The sequence below is a fragment of the Uloborus diversus genome, chromosome 1, assembly GCF_026930045.1.
Source record: "Uloborus diversus isolate 005 chromosome 1, Udiv.v.3.1, whole genome shotgun sequence".
Lineage (NCBI taxonomy): Eukaryota > Metazoa > Arthropoda > Arachnida > Araneae > Uloboridae > Uloborus > Uloborus diversus.
The window spans coordinates 149,037,364-149,054,794 of NC_072731.1; the positions used below are offsets into that span (position 1 = coordinate 149,037,364).

At 30.5% G+C, this 17,431-nt stretch overlaps 1 protein-coding gene across 1 annotated transcript in view; it reads left to right on the forward strand.

Moving 5' to 3' along the window:
- Window positions 1-539: 539 nt before the first annotated feature.
- LOC129222059 (serine/threonine-protein phosphatase 5-like) overlaps window positions 540-17,431 on the forward strand; it is a 37,278-nt gene continuing 20,386 nt past the window's right edge. Inside the window, exons 1-6 of the mRNA XM_054856488.1 lie at window positions 540-708; window positions 1,316-1,485; window positions 1,733-1,804; window positions 3,832-3,979; window positions 11,524-11,645; window positions 13,814-13,879. Coding sequence (XP_054712463.1) covers window positions 639-708; window positions 1,316-1,485; window positions 1,733-1,804; window positions 3,832-3,979; window positions 11,524-11,645; window positions 13,814-13,879 — 648 coding nt within the window. The 5' untranslated portion in view covers window positions 540-638. The remainder of the gene's footprint in view (window positions 709-1,315; window positions 1,486-1,732; window positions 1,805-3,831; window positions 3,980-11,523; window positions 11,646-13,813; window positions 13,880-17,431) is intronic.

The following is a 17,431-nucleotide window of genomic DNA, read 5'->3' on the forward strand; positions in this document are numbered from 1 at the left end:
AGACAGCATGATTGAAATTTTTAGGGAGAGGAGGGTTTGCTAAAAGTAGTCTTTGTCGTTTTTAGGGGATCTCATTTTGGGGATGCATTTGAGGGGAGGGGACGTCATTGTTCTTGAGGGGGAAGAGGAGCATCTCTGATTTAGGAAAGATTTTTTTGGTGCAAATGGAATTTCCATAAAAAATGCGTAAAAACTGTAACGTCATTTAGTTTGTTTTATTATAATTCAAAATATATAACTTTAGAATACAGAACGAATCAGTTTATTTTCTAAAACTAATTTGTATTTAATGATGTTTACCATTCTTGAAAATACCAAATACATGAAAAAAGTACACTTAAACTCGAAAAGAACATACTCCTTCAGGAAGTGTTTCCAAAAAGGAAAAATAAACTGCAACTGTATTGCTTATGGTATCGCACTTTTTTTTTGGCATCATGTTCGGCATGTTGATAAGAACTCGCCTTGAAATAGATGAAGTCGCCAATATGGTAACCATGGACCCAGGATCGTTCCTGCATTGACCGACGTGTTGTTAGATTTCCCGTGTGTGAAATGTTTAAAATTTGTAAATGTTTTAGCTGATTTTAAATTACTACAATAGATAAATTTTGTCACAGTGACTGCAAAAAGGAACCATGTCTCTCAGTGATGATGTAAAGTCGAAAGCAGAGGAGCTAAAGGAGAAAGCTAATGAGCATTTTAAGAGTAAGTGCATTTAAAATTTGAGCCGGTAGAGAAACAGCTCTTATAACTCACTTCAAAGTATAAAAAATATTTATTGTACTGTCGAATTCTTCGCTGTAATATCATCCCATAAAGGTCTTATTCTGTCAGTATTATTCTGTAGGTGACTTTATTGTTAATATCTTTTTTATTCTAAGTATATTTTTATTTTGAATGTACCTGTTTTTTGGTTCAACTATGTTTATACTGCATACACTGGCATACTCACCTTAGCGTTGTGCTCTTTGTTTTCCAGACAATTTCTTTTTTGTTATATTGCTAAATGATTAAATTTGAAAACAGTTCAGTGTTTTTGAACTGAAATTTATGCTTTCTTTACTGATCTATCTTTTGTAATTTTCTTCCAACTATTATCTCATCTTTATTGACTTTAAAGCGTTCATGATATTAATATTGTAGTTCTTCAAAAGCTGATTAGAAGTACTATACTGTTATCGGTAGGCTTGCCAGATTTCTGAAATGTTCAACCGCTCCCCCGGGAGCCCCCCCCCCCTCCCCCTTCGTCAGGCATATTTTCATTTTCATATCCAGTTTTATGTGTATTTAAATTTTGTTTTATTTATTTCAGACAAAGAGTTCGACAAAGCTATAGATATGTACACAAAAGCCATTGAACTAAATCCTAATATTGCAGTATATTATGGAAATCGTAGTTTTGCATATTTAAAAACGGAATGTTTTGGTTATGCACTTACAGATGCTTCAAAAGCTATCGAGTTGGATCCAAATTATGTAAAGGTAATTCAGCATTTATTTTTTTTATGTTCAAGAAATAAAATATACAATACATATTGCTGTTATTAATTCAACCTCACTTAAAGCTTTACATTATTTTTCTTGTATTTTAACCTGGATAATGTATAGAATATGACTTAAGAAATGCTAGTAAATCTAAAGAAGTCTTATAATTTGTTTCACCATAATTTATATTTTTACAAAAAATGAAAGTGATCAACTGTATATTAATTTTATTTTCTTTCAACAGGGTTATTATAGGAGAGCTGCATCATATATGTCTCTAGGGAAATTCAAGTTAGCTTTAAAAGATTTTCAAGCAGTATGTATGATTTTTCATAACTTTTATTACTAGCTAAAAATATTAGTATTCTACTTATATCATCTTTAAAATTATAGACTGTTTCATTTGGCTTGTATTTTCAAAGTTGGCATTTAGTTCTTCATATTGTTAAAAAACTCGAAACTTTTCAAGAAATGTTTGTGTTGTACTTACAAACTTTTCTGTGTAGTCTGCACCATTGAGAAGAGATAAAATGGAGGGAGTGAAAACTTTCATTTGTGAAGCAAAGACCCCAAGTCACGTGATAGATTAAAGCTAAACATTGGAAGAAATTTATTTCACTAGTTTTATGTAAAACCTGTCAATCATTCGTCGTTGTTAAGTTACTGGGCTTGGGGTTTTTGCTTGAGCTTTTGCTAACCCAATGTTTAGACTTGCTCCCTCCATATACTAATTCCTGCTCTAAGGTCTGTGCATTGTATGAGTTTTCATTTTATTACATGGTTGCATTAATTTTGTGTGAAAATTAAAAAAAAAAAAAAAATACCTTAAGGATTTTTAACCAGAAAAAAAATGTTGAAGAAAATACTCTTAATTTATAAAAAGCAGTTAGGTAAAGAAATCATTTTTTTCCCTTTCTAACAGCAATGCAGTTTTGCTTTAAATTCTCTTCTTGGGGCCCAAACTTGGACACATGCTCTATAGCATTCAGCAGTTATAGAGGTTATTCTCCTTAAGATAATCCACCAGAAGACCTGTTCCAAAATGTTTTATCCTCCCTTATTCACAGACGAACATGCAAGCATCCTTCGCAAAAAATTTCCTAAGTTTGCAGATTTTTTTAAAATTCCGTAATATTTTTTTTATTGATGAAGCAACTAATGTTTATCTCCAATTTTGAGGTACCCTAATTAATTATATCATGAAAGGAGTAAATATGTTTAGAAAAACATTCTGCTTCCATAGTAGTACTCTATTCACTTTCTAAGTTACATTTTTTTTCTGTTGGCTGCAATATAAAACACACCAGGAGTACAGCATTTTTTGGCAGAAACTTTTAAGCACTCATTTGAGTTCAGACAGTTTTAACTTTTATCTAGGTCTGCCTATTCACTTGCAGCACTCTTATTGGCAAATTCTCGAAAATTGGGGAATTTTTAAATACCATAGGAAACCTCTCTTTGCAATAGACTTCTCCCGGAATTTGTTTGCGACCTGACTTACACTGCTATTGTTGAGCTTAATATTGGCAAAGCATTTGTATTTCAACTGTACACAGAATTGGAAAGCTTTTCTGTATAAATATCATGAGTGTTTGTTTTAAGTTCACTTTCGCAATTCTAATTTTCAATTATTGTAGAAGTGATATCAATAAAGTTTTACTTTTTAATTTCATGTGACCTTATATTACATTCATAATTTTAAAAACTAACTCTTAATTTCCAACAGATCAGCTATATAGTCCGGTGTTTCCTTCTTTTCAAGTAGCTGCTCTTTTAATATAAATACTTGTTCATTGAAGATAAAAGTACCAAACTTTTTTTTCAGAGAAAATAACATACCGCATTTTTTTTCCTTTTCCAAAACTTATTATTTTATAGTAATGGATTTTTTTTTTTTAGTTTACAATAAAATTAGTTCAAATATTTCAATTGAATCAATTTTCATATAATTCCTTAGTTATAATGGCAAAAAGTATTTTTGGGAAACATGCCCTCATTAAACATGTGCTTTGGGAAAATTTATTTCTTATGTATGAGACATCAGTAATTTTGCATCCTGTAACTAATTCACTTACTCTGAAAATTGGAAGCTCTTTTAACATTAGCTTGTATTAATCTATTTCTTATTTTTTAAATATTTTGAAGTTTCAATTATTATTTATGTTTTATTTATTTCAGTGAACCCGTTCTTCAAAGATGAAAAATTTCAACTATTAAAAATTATTTAAAAGATAAAAAAAATCCACTTTTTTGTAAAATATCTTCAATTATTTTGACTGCTGAAATAATATGAATATTTAAAAGCATTTATAGCACTTAGATAGAATTTACAATTTCTTACAGGTTACTACTGCACGACCAAATGACAAAGATGCTAAAGCAAAATTCCTTGAGTGTTCTAAAATAGTTAAAAGAAAAGCTTTTGAAAATGCCATAGCTGTTGAGGAAACAAAAAAGTCTGTTGCTGACTCTTTAAATTTAGATACAATGAGTAAGTGCAATTAATTACATTTAAAACCTCATTTTTAGATACTATATCTGAACTGCATACTGTTTTATTTAACTGTATTTATTCATTTTTATTTTACTTTATTTTTTGAGCTTTGTCCCTGGTACATTATTTCAGCTCTTTAAAATTCTCTCCTGAACATAATCAGGGGTATTAAGCAGTAAGTTATGGACCTTGAGCCAGGTCTAAGTCTGTACATTGCATATAGAATCAGGGATGACTGCTCCAATGAAAATCCAGAAATTTTGTGATGGACTATCCTAAAGTTTTGGGGTACTCATTCTTTCTTGAGTCTAGATTGATATTCATAGTATTTAACTCAAAAATAATTTTTCAATTCGATCCAGTTGTTCCTGAAATTACCACATTCAAACAAGCTCTTCAGCTTTATATTATTAGTTAATTAATAAGAAAAATAATACCATGATACATGCATATAATTTTGAACAAATCAGTTTTAACATTGTTTAGTATTCTCTCTGAAAAGTACCCTCGAGATTTGCCTCATGGCTGAATCGAACCTACGCCCACTGGATCGCAAAGCCTGCACTTTCAGGTTGAGCTACTGTGGCTATGCATATTCTGCGTTCCGAGCATTTTATATTATAATATAAATTTTCATGTTTTCATTACATTTTTTATTGCTGCTCCACACCTATTAGTCATAGCATGATGCTATATAGTCTATAACCTTTTTCAATGAATGGACTATTCAACCCAAAAATAATTTTTCCATTCGAAGCAGTAGTTCCTGAGATTATCGCATTCAAACAAACTCTGCAGCTTTATATCATTAATATAGATTTGGTTCATCTCAAGTGGAAAAAATAAGTGAAAATATTATTTATTTTATGTATTTATTTTTTTTTTTTTTGCTTAGTGTAGTTTGACGCCTGATTTATTTCATCTTTAGTATTGCTCAGAAAAGTTTAAAAAATTCTGATCAGTTTTTATGTTGTAAAAAGGCTTTTAAATTTAGTGCACTTAAGGGTCAAAAAAAAAAAAAAAGAATTCAGGCAAAGTATTGAATGCAATAAATGGCATAAGCAAATGAAGATTTTCAATCAGTCTTCTTATCAAAACGCTTGACATGATATTTCTCCAGAAAAATATCTTTTATTGCAAACAAATAACAATGCTGCATGAAAACAAATATTGTTTTGCCAACACTTGATTATAGCAACCATGCTTACCTTTTTACTTCCTTTTGCGAAGTAAAGAAAGTATTGTATTCACAAAAAAATTTTCACCCAAAAATCAGCCTTAATTTCCATTTTGCTGGTCTGCAAATAATTATTGAGTTATTTTTTCAACCCGCAGTTATATGCCTAAGAACGTATCGACACCCGAAATATCCATTTTGACAATCCCCGAATTATTTACAATGAGTGTTCTCATGACGTCTGTATGTGCGTGCGTTGTGCATATGTATCTCGTATAACTTAAACACGGTATGTCCTAGAAGGTTGAAATTTGGTACGTACGTCTTGTTGTGCACCTCCTCATTTGATTGCATTTGGATGTTCCAAAGAGGGTCTTTTACACCTTTTTGTGGGAAAATCATTAATTTCAATGGAAACTCAAGTGTTGTTAATAATTTGGAAAACACTTGGCAACATATCGGCAAGTTTTTGGCAACAAATTTGGCGTTTTTTTTAATTATTACTTTTAGTATGGTTTTCTTTTGGCCACTATTGGAGATATTTAGAGAGATAACCTTTGAATCACATTAAAATGTTCAATATTGGGAAAATTAATAGACATAAAATGTTTTTTTTTTGCTTTAGTTCGCAACAAAATTGAAGTAAAAAGATTTAAAGTGTTGCTTTGCTTTCTCCAAGGCACTATTATCATTAAATTGGCGTAAAAGGAAATCATGGGATGTACATATGGTACACTGCACCCATCAGCATGGGGGTTGTAGTAGGCTCATCCAAAGCCGAGCACCAACAATCCTGAGCTTCACTGTATTTCAATTGATTTGTTTTTCTAATAGCACTGAAAAATTAATGTAAACGAATTTTCTGTTCCTCAATGTACTTTGAGTATTTCTTATAGATTTCAAGGTGCTGAAAAAGAATATGTTTGCAAAAAATTTCTATCATCCTCCAATTTTAAGAAATTTTATTTAAGAGTTTTGGATTATATAGGCTATCTTATAGCAGTTACAAGTTTACAAGATTTTCTTTTAGATGCATTTGATATATAGACACGTTTTTTTTAACTCATTACAGCAATAGAACCAGAGGTCTGGCCAGAGGATATTTGGGTCCGTTAACGGACTCTTCACAAAAATCCGATCAACCAAAACGGACCTTTCACAAAATCCCGATCAAACAAAACGGACCTTTCACAAAATCCCGATCAAACAAAACGGACCCTTCACAAAATTCTGATAAACAAGATCGGATCTGTCAAATTGTTTATTGAAAGAGCAAATCTGAAACCAAAATAACGCATATTTCTGTGTATAAACCGATAATTTTTGGAACCTTTTTTTAAGTCAAATTAGAGGAATCAGCTTATACAAAATAGGCTAATTTTGAAAAAAAAAAAAAAAAATCGGCACTCTTGGGATGCTCCTGCAAGCGATAAATAATTGCTACTGCCAAATAAATATAATGATTGTTTGTTTTATCACAGCTAATTAGCAGCGGTGTTTTTGTAAACTTTTCTCAAAAGGCATTGGTAAGCACTTTTCTCCGCTCATGATTTAATAAACAATAATAATATATATCTGCGAAATGAACTTAGAACTGCAAAGGGATAGTAAGGGTGAGGAAAAAATATGATCGCTTCAGATAGTGTTACCAACTTCAAAATTATCACCACTTAGTGTCTGGCGTTGAACCTTTATAATGACTTGATTAGAAAATATTCTCATCATTTTATCAGCTTGTCAATAGTATTTGCATTTTTACAGTGCAGTGCGATACTTAATTGTTATTTTGGGAGAAAATTATATGGGTTTTGATTTTTCGATGCTAACAAGGATGATTAACTTTAAATAAACTCTTTTAATTACAGTTTTTTTTTCTTTAGATGTCTACATTTTAAAAAATGCAATCTTTTAACATCCGATATCAGAATCATATTTTGTTCTTTTTTCAAGCTAACTTCGCTTTATTAGGATTCAAATAAATGAAAAGTCTCTTTATTTCTGTTAGAATACTCATTTCAAGTTTTTAAAGCAAAATTCCATTTTCTGTTATGAGTCAAAAATTAAAATGCTAAATAGATGGTTTATTTTATTTTATTTTTTGGGTCAACTGTGTCCACAGATATTAATGATATGTTTATCATAGGACTCTAAAATGCAATTTTAAAATAATTTTATCAAAAATATTTCTTTTACAAGCCGTTTTTATACTTTTGATGCCTACACTTTGAGAATTGCGATCTCTTTGCATCCGCTATGGGAATCCGATTTTTCGAATTTTTAATGATTATTACGCTTTGTTAAGAGGTAAACAATTGAAATATCTTTTTATTTTTGTTAAAATCACGGAATTTATAAGTTTTAAACGAAATTCTGTGCTTTTTAAGAGTGTCTTGGATCAAAAAGTGAATGCTGAACCCTAATTCTGAATTTTACTTTATTTATATATATATTTTTGTTACAATTATTTTAAGTACTGTACAGAAATATATCTAGTATAATTTAACATAATGTAGAATGGTAGATAAAAATTGATACTTGAAAGAGCGATGCCCCCCCCCCCCCCCCCCCGCCAAATATCAGAAAAAAAAAATCCAGAATGATTTTCTCGACATAGAAGAGGAAAACACTCAACTTTAAGTTTAATTAATGCAGTTTGCCAACTCTAAATTCTAAAATTTCGTTTTAACAAAAAAAAAAAAAAAATTTTTTTTCGCGAATTTTTTTGATTTTTCACAAAATTATTTGATTTTTCACAAAAAAACGGACCCTGTGAAAATTCCTGGACAGACCCCTGAGAACATTTAGCAAGAAAGTACAAACCGAATTCACTTTGATAAGTTTTACATTTGCGACCTTGAGCAGATGGCACTAGGAATTCGGTTTCATGCAAGGTCACGGTAGTTGAAGTTGTCTTTTGGTGCGTGTGACAGCAATCTTTCCTGTTGAAGCCCTTTAACATAAATTTTGTTTAGAATTATCTTTTTTTCTTTTAAAAGATGGGGAAAATGTCTTCAAGTTGTGTTAATAAACCTGATTCTTTTACTATATGTGGAGAGTTAACTCTCAAAAAGCATTCATGTGCTTTTCGCCACTTATAATGACTCCTTATCACTTGTACTTTGGGTGTCAAGTAGGTGAGCAAGATAAGAAATGATCTGGTCACTTCATTCATGTTGTACACGATCCTTTAGAAACCTCTGTGCATAGAACGGTATGTCATTTGCAATACCCATGATCTGGCTTGAACCAAAATATCACGTAATCAACAGCTACTTTTGTGTCACAAACATTAAAGGATTTTCTGCAAAATGTAAACATACGATTAAGTACTCAGACTTACATTTAGCAATACAACCAGTTTCTCATAATGATGAATTACTAACACCTACACCTTCAGAAAATTTTACATATGACGATGCAGCAAAACCAATGAAAGTGGATGTAGCAGAAACTTCTACTGCATCTGATTTAAGCTATGCTCCTGACATAAATGACCAACCACATCTAATTCATCAAGAAGAATTCAATGATCTTGTGAGAGACTTAAATTTATCAACAAAAATAATAATAATACTCTGAGTATTATTTGGATCAGGATTGCTAGGTTCGAACCTTCTCCAAAAGAACACTAAGCTATCCACTTACCGAGAGCAACGTATGATTTTTTTTTCCACAAAAGGTGATTTATGATATTACAATAATATAAGTAATTTAGTGTCTGCTTTAAATTGTTCATATAAATCAGAAGAATGATGATTGTTCATCGATGGTTCGAAAACTAGCTTATCTACTCCATAATAAAACGTTCAGCCATTGGTTAAAATAGCTTTTTCTTGCATAATGAAAGAAAAACAAAATACAAAAATATGAAGATATTGTTTCATGGAATTGACTACTCATATCATAATTAACATATGTGCAGTTTTTAAAGGTCAGCTTTCCCATTGGTCTGCAACTCGATTAGGTGATTTAAGAAAAAACAGCATGGATTGATTTTAAAAATATTTTGACATAATTCTTAAGAATTAATAGAAGTCCTGGTACAGATGTGATGTACCCCCCCATTTGGCGACATTCGATTTTTTTGCACAAAATTAAAATATTTTTCTCGCCAATGAGGCGATAATTTTTTATGCATGGCATCCCTGGCCAAACGTGTTTAGCAACCCGAAGGCAATCTTACAGATCTGTTCAAACTTGTTTACTTGGGTTGTTTGGGTTTCACGCAGGAAAGATACGTGGTGTTGTTTCATGCAATATACCTTACAGGAATGCTTATTTTGTGTTAGTTTAAATTCAGTAGTTATGTTTTGAAGTAAAAACATTAGAAAATGCCAGTTTCTTCAAACTTGAAGGTTAATTAAAAGTTAACTCCAACATGGTGTGTATCTGTAACGTGCCATTGTCATATGATGTATTGTTTTAGACTGAGTGTGAATATTTATACCATATAAAAAGGTAAGTTCTTTATTTTAGAATTCAAAAAAAACCTCTCACTTCCAAAATTCTTTGTTTTTACAAATCCTTGAGGGGTTCTTGTAGTTTTTAACTTTATTTTTACTGTATGTAAGTTAATTTTACAGAAATAGTACGGTTATTTTGTTCTAAAAGGTATTTCTTATCGATGCCACGAATTATTTAGACATTCTATTAACGTGCCTCCTTTAGATACTGAATTTAATTTTAACAATTGAAAGTTCTTTCGGTTGTACTCTTAAAAATGATGAATTTTATTAATAAATCTGCACAATAATGGTGCATATTTCACACTTAAAACTGTGTCATTATTGTACACTGAACGGAAGGAGCCACCCTTGGGTGTCATGGAAATATACATAACTGTGACCATACTCCGACTGTAATGTATATTAACAGTCGGAGGGATAACGGACTGAGCGGAGCGAGGTCCTGGCGAGCCAGAGGTCTCATAGTACTTTCGTAATGAGACCGAGGCAGGGCCGGCGAGCCGAGGTCTCATTACGAAAGTACTTTGAGACCGAGGGCTCGTATCCCGGAGAAATGATGAAAAAAAAATTAATGCATTAATTTCGACTTGTAATTAATACAATAATTTATTTCATTGTATTTTAATATGTTTACAAAAAACCCCGGCCCTGTACATTTTTGAAGCATATATTCGTGATGTTTTTTGTTGTGCTTTTATGTTGTTTTTATATATATTGTGTTCTGAAGTGCTTTGATCATGTTTTTTTATCTGATTTTTTCCTGTTGGCGCTAAAAAAGCATCGCTAAGAACGATGTATGACATATGTCGTCATACATCGTTTTCTTGGCGACGCTTTCTTGGCGCCAACAGGAAAAAGTCGCCAAGGGTGGGGTATATCACTTCAGTTCCGAAGTCCTAATTACGAAAAATCAATTAATTACATGTTATAAAGTTACAAAAAATTAGGATGTTTGTCATTCATAATGTTTTTTTTTTTGCATCTCCCTTAAATCCCCCCCCCCCTGTAAGTATGAGAGCTGTGAGCGACAAGTATGGAAAGAGCCTCCATCAAGATATTCCTGCAATTAAAGCACAATATCAAGGACGGTTTACTCCTAATATGCCCAAGAGTACTCTTGGAATCTTATTAGGGAAGTTTAATAGTGCCTATAAGAGAGCATCCACAGTTAAGGCATTTACAGCTACATAAAGTATGAAATTTTTTACAAGAATTGTTATTTTTTCATCAAAAATCTTTCAATCTTTTACAACTGTTTAAACAATATATATATTTTTTGTTTTATATTAGTTTTAAGCTTAATTGTTTTTATAAAAAGGTAAATGACAAATATTGTGCATTGTTGTTGAATAAATATAATTAAATTGAGATTTTAAAAGATGTTGGATTTTTCAAAAATCTGTGGATGATGGATTATTTTTGTCATATTCTTTTTTAGCCGCTCCTAAAATTTTTAAATATCACAACTTAATGAGGAACAGAAACCTTGTTTACCATTGTAGTTCTTTGGTTTTAAGACTTTTGTCAGGTTGAGTATTTTATCAAACCAAAAAATATGCTAAAAATTCCAAGTCTTACTCATCACAGAACCTATAAAAAAAATTGAGTTTAATAATAGAATTAGGGATGAGAGAGTGGGATTGTTCAGAAACTGCATGTTACATTTCAAAATGTATATTTTGTCAATTTTTGTTTAATAAGTTTTTTTTCTCCCCCTAACAGGTGTTTAACATGCATAAATAAGGATTGATTCAAATTAGTTTGATTAATTTAGTTCATAATTATTTGTTGTAATATTGTAACATAATTTGTTGCAAGATGTATATAGAGCTTTAATATTCCGCTGAAGAATTTTAAATAATGATCTTATTGTTGTACTGTTGTCTCTTTTTTTAAAGCCATTGATGATTGTTATAACGGACCAAAATTAGAGAATGGCAATGTAACATTAGAATTCATGAAAAGCCTTATAGAAACCTACAAAGAAGGTAAAACCTTGCATCGAAGATATGCTTATCAGGTATGTTAAGTTATTTCGTTTATTGAGCATTCCTAAAAATTTATAATGACTCTTTTCTGATGGAAAATAACTATTTAATATTAGTAGTTAATAGTTGAGCTAAAATTTTTGATCAGTGGTAGCCAACTGCATTGCTTTTATAAACCACACTTCAATGGTGAATTTAAAGAGTCAGTAATTTATTATTATTTACAACAGTTAATTTTTGTGTTCAATAATAATAAACAATCCAGCAGTGATAAATTAGGCTTTGAGAAAGTCTGTTGAATAAATCAAACTAAGTGTTGAGTTTAGGTGCTTTATGATTCTACTATTAAGCATGCAAAGTAGTTAATTCTCATTCAAGCTTTCTTTTTGGAACTTTTTTATTTGAAGAATCTCATTCCTTTATAAATCTAGTCTGAAAATATAACTACATGTTCTAATTAACTTCTTATAATTATTTGTATTCTCTGGAGGGTTGGGGGATAATCAAGGAACAACCCATATCCCCAAAGGAAAATCCTACCTAGTTTTTTACATTTGGAACTTTTTTATCTTCATAGGCGAGACAAGCATTGATGGTAGAGCACATGGTTTACATGGTCACACGTTACATTGATACTTTAAAACTGGTTTGCATGAAAGGAAGACATTAAATTTAATTAATCAATTTTAGCTTTGTGTAGAAAAAAATTAACAACAATTCGACCTTGGCACCATTCAGTTGTAAACCCAACACTTTACCAACTGGGTTTTCTTAAGGTAACGACAGAACCGGAAAATTGGAGATCAGAATTTTGAAAAAATAATGAATATTCAGAAAAACTTGGTCAAAAGAAAATGTTGTTTATTTCATTTTTGCTTTTTAAAATTAAATACTTTAATTTGTTGTATACATATCTGCTGAAATCTTTATTTTTTACATTAATTTTGATTATAGCTTAAAAGTTACTTCTTCACATTTTTAATTTAGTTGCTAAAATTGTATGTTACATCAGTTAGTTTTTTTTTTTTTTTTTTTGTCTTCGTATAATTATACTATACATTAGTTTTTCTCTTCAGACTTTAAAATCAAGCTTTTTTTTAAAATTGAAAATTAATTGATAATTATTTATTTATTTTTTTGCATTTCAAAGTTATCTGTTTCAAACATCATCTAGGATCCCCCCCCCCCTCATAAATAATGAAGTCATTTGAAATTGAGTTACCTAGTGTATGTAATGTAATTTTTTTTTTTTTTTTTTCAATGGTTAAAAGTTGCATTCATTCATTAAAACATTAGTTCTTGATTAGAGAGTAGTTCCTTATGAATAAATGTCAAAAGATTTAAATTTGTTTTACATAAATAGGTCAGGTCTGTTATTTTCAGTACTATAATTACATTACTTCTATACTTTTATTTATAACCTGCTATTCCAGCAATTATTATACTGCTTTAAAATTTAGTTCAAAATTGTTCCAATATAAACTTTATTTTATCAGTCATTAAGTGATTATAATATTTTCTTAGAATTCTTACACTGAATCGTTACGGTAAGTAAACTATTTGTTTTAAGTTTCCTATAATGTTTTCTTGTAGATAATTTAATGTACTATTATTATTTTTTTTAGCGAAGTTCTTCTGATAAGCTTTTGTAATTAGTACTTCAATAATAATTTCTTTAAAAAAATCTATTTTAATTAATGGCTTAAAATAAGTTAAATACTGCATTTTATGTAAACAAACAATAGGTTTCAAGTGGAGCACAGGAAAAAAAAACACATTTTTGTTGGTAAGGTGAATCAAAGAATTTGGTGAACTTAATCAAGGAAAAATTTTTCACAATTCCTTTTGCCACTATATTTTGTCAAAAAGGGGGGGGGGGGGGTTGACAATCAAAGCGGAAATTTGTAATTTTTTAAAAATAAATGGGCAAAAATGTGACTCTGTTTATATTCCACCAAAAGCAGAGGAAAATACCTTTAAAATGATACCTTACTTATGAAGGTATCATTTCCCTTGTAAATGTAAACTTCCTCATAGAGAAGAATCTTTTAAAATGCATTTTTTCTTTTTCTATGAACTACCTCTTGTTTAATAACTAATTTGATCTAAAATTTAGCTGTTGTTAAATATGTTTGAAGAATTAAGTTCTAGCAAAATCACTTTTTTAATTTCTTAATGTGCCTTTTATGTATCATTTTAGATGTTGCTTGATGTGAAAATTTTGTTTGAAAATATGCCTACTATGGTTGAAGTCACTATACCAGAGGTAAAACGCTTATTTTGCCATATACGTTTCATGAAGTATATCTATAATTTACCAGTATTCTTTTACAATTTTAAGTTTTTAAAAAATTTCACTTAAAAACTGTTTATTCAGTTACATCTGAACTGTAATAGGAATGATGTAGTTTAAATCTATTTCTTCACCATAAAGTTGCCAAAAAAAAAAATAAATAAATAAATAATAATAATAATTAGACCATCCAAAATTTTCATTAAACTCTCAGAAATCCTTCTTTGTCTCCTTAAATTTATTCCGAACATTAGACATTCTATGTGTTACAGTTATTAAGTTAATTCTTGAAGTTACTGATGAATCCGGGTGGATACACCCAAAAATGATGCATTCAGCTGTTATTGCAAATAATCTAATAGTTTTTTTTTTTTTTTTTTTTTTTTTTTTGCACTCTCTCTTAGAATTGAAAGTTATTCTGCAAAAACAATATAATTAAAAACAATGTGCTTTTTTTTTAAAAGATATTTTGCAGTTTGGATTGATGAATGATATGGAAATCATGACTATCAACTCAATGGTGTGAAATCTTACTTGTGACCTTTAAGTGTAACAAGGTGGCTGCTATAACTGTGCTTACTTAATAAGAAAATAAAAATGTGCACTTCAAGCTCTTAAAGTATTTCTTGTCTAGTCAAAAATTTAGTAATAACTAGAAGACCCTACAGACGTTGTTCTGTTAAAACTTTGTAAATTGAAAAGTTTCAATAAACTGTCAAGTGTTAGAGCCTTTTTATTGAAAAAAATAAGTAAAAGGAAAATGTTTTAAGCTGCTTGGTGTCAGAATGCATATATTTATTACAACTTGATTTATCTAATGCCCACTTTTATTAACTATTTTTTCTTACGTACTTGAAAGATCTTCACAGATTGTATGGTTTTTTCCTTCAGTCATACTCAAAGGATAAAAATCGTCCTCAGATATTAAATGTAAAAAACTTAACTACCCATCTAGATCAAATGGGAAATCCCGCTGCAACGTCCCGATATGAAAAGGAATAAAACAATTGAAAGGATATCGTTTAAAAAAATGATAAAGGTAAAAACAGTTCCTTGAGTAAGCGAAAATCACTTCCCGCCCTCCCCCCCTCCCAATGTAAAATAAACACGTTCTTCAACTAAAATGACTGAACACTCTTTGAAAACCAAAAATAATTCTTTGCAATTCAAAATATTTCACCTAATAAGCAAAAATACAATAAATTACATTAACAGTAGCTTTAAAATGTAAACACATAATCACGTGACTCGATTGTTTATGGCCAAAGTCACCATGTTACTGTAATCCAGTCGATCGTAAGCGAAATCTGACCAATTAGCCGTCCAATCTTTTAAACGAAAACAAATCCTGCTCTCTCCCTGAGCATTAGCCTCCCTTACTATCTTTCCTTGTATACTTGAATGATCTTCATACATTGCCTAACTTGTTCTTTCCACCAAAGATAAAAAGCTACCACTGCACTGATTTTTGTGTATGGAGCTGCCCTGTTGTAATTTATCTGGACTAAAATAAAATTTGTTTCGTCTTTAAATTCCACCATCTTTTCCTTTAATAACGTGCTGATTAGTTTGATAATCCTTAAAATATTCTTGCCATTGGTGCCAAAACTCAGATGGATTTGAATCGAGAAACAAATGTTGCTAGGTACGGTACTTTCTGATCATTTGGTTAGGAAAACTTGAAGCACTGATCTGGTCACATGGTTCAACTATGACGACAGAAGACCAGGGTTCATATGGGTCGTGGAAATCCTGGAAAGTCATGGGGAAAAAAACAAATTTCAGACTTGGAAAAGTCATGAAAAATTAATATTTTTATTAAAAGCCATGGAAATGTATTTAACATCATGGAAAAATTTGTTGAGTAGTAAGAAGATAACAGTAGCTAAAAGAGCATTAAAAACCTTGAGTGATTTAAAAGTATTGCTTGTAAAAGATATTAATTCTGGGAAATTGAATGATCCCAAAAATAAATCTTTTTGGAATCCTGTTGCAACCGCTTCTGTAACAGCCACCCGTCTTTTTTTGTAATGTGATTTCACTACTGGGACATCACTAATTTTGAATTCACCATTCTTTTTAGCACTCTTATATTTTATATTGTGTAGTGGTGGAATTACATCTTCTTGATTTTGCTTTGTCCACTCAAAAAGTAATTCAGTTCCATCTGAGTTCATTTCAACCACTTGTAAAAAATTCATTAAATTTATCAGAGCTTCTCTTAATTTGTTGAAGGTTTTAGAAAATCTATACTTTTGTCTGGATAGAACATTGAAATAGGGGAATTCTTATACTCTAAAATAGTGTTGTCCAACATACGGCTTGCAAAACTGATTCATGTGGCCAGCTGAAATATTTGGTTTATATAATTGAATTTACTGAAAAAAGTGGCTTTACTTAATAGAACGGAAATACGGTCAAGTTACATGGATGGTTAGATGCACTGCTGACACCTAACAAGGGCAGTATTTGTGTAAAGTAAATTTATTATTCAAAACTTAAATGACTCATGCAAACTTTGTCTCCCATTCATTACTATTTATTAGACATATAAGCATCAGTGTATTGCATTCTCTATATTTTTACTTCACTTACATTTATATGTTAAAGACAAATAAAAACAGATTGTAATTAATTTCTATAGTGTGCACTGACATTTTTTCAATCACAAGCACAAGTAAGCGCTTCGATGAGGTAGTGGCATTCACATAAAAGTTTTGCTAAATGCCTATTTCCAAAATTTGGAAGGATGGCATTAAATTGTACTTCTCTCTTTATTCTCTTCATGTAACAAGGTCATGAAAATTTTATGAAGTCATGAAAAAGTCGTGGAAATTTCGTATCCAGAGTGAGTACGAACCCTGGAAGACACCGATTTCTTCCTGTACTCTACTTTTAAGTATATCACGGGACATAATATTGTTGCTTTTAAGAAATGAAGGCTTCACTCTCTCTCTTCTCTCCATGTTCTATCTATCCTCCATTGACATATCACAGTAGGAACTTTCATTACAAAAATCATAGTTGGCTCTCTTATTGTCCTTTGACAACATGCTAAATATTTATTTCAGTTCTCGCTCACCAATAGGTTAAAACAAATATAAATCATTTGGGAGATATAACCATCCAATGTTTTAATTAATTAACAAAAACATTTCCAATTTGATCCATTGCGACTCTAAACCAGTCTCAGATCAACTTAATTGTACACTAAAAATTTGATCAAAATCCGTCCAGCCGTTTAAAAGCCTTATGACTACAAACGTCCGCACAGAAGAAATATATATATAATTAAGATTACTAAATCTAGACTAATTATTGGTCTATCACAAATAATGTTGCGTATTTCCATTCAAACATGATCTTCTCTTAGTAAAATATTGTTAAACTCTGAATCTGTTAATGATGAATCTGTAAAATGGATGTACAGTTAACTTTTAATTATCTGCAGCCTTTCACACTTTCAAAAAAATTTTTTTAAAGTTTTCGCCAATAATAAATTGAATGTGGATAAATGCTCAGATT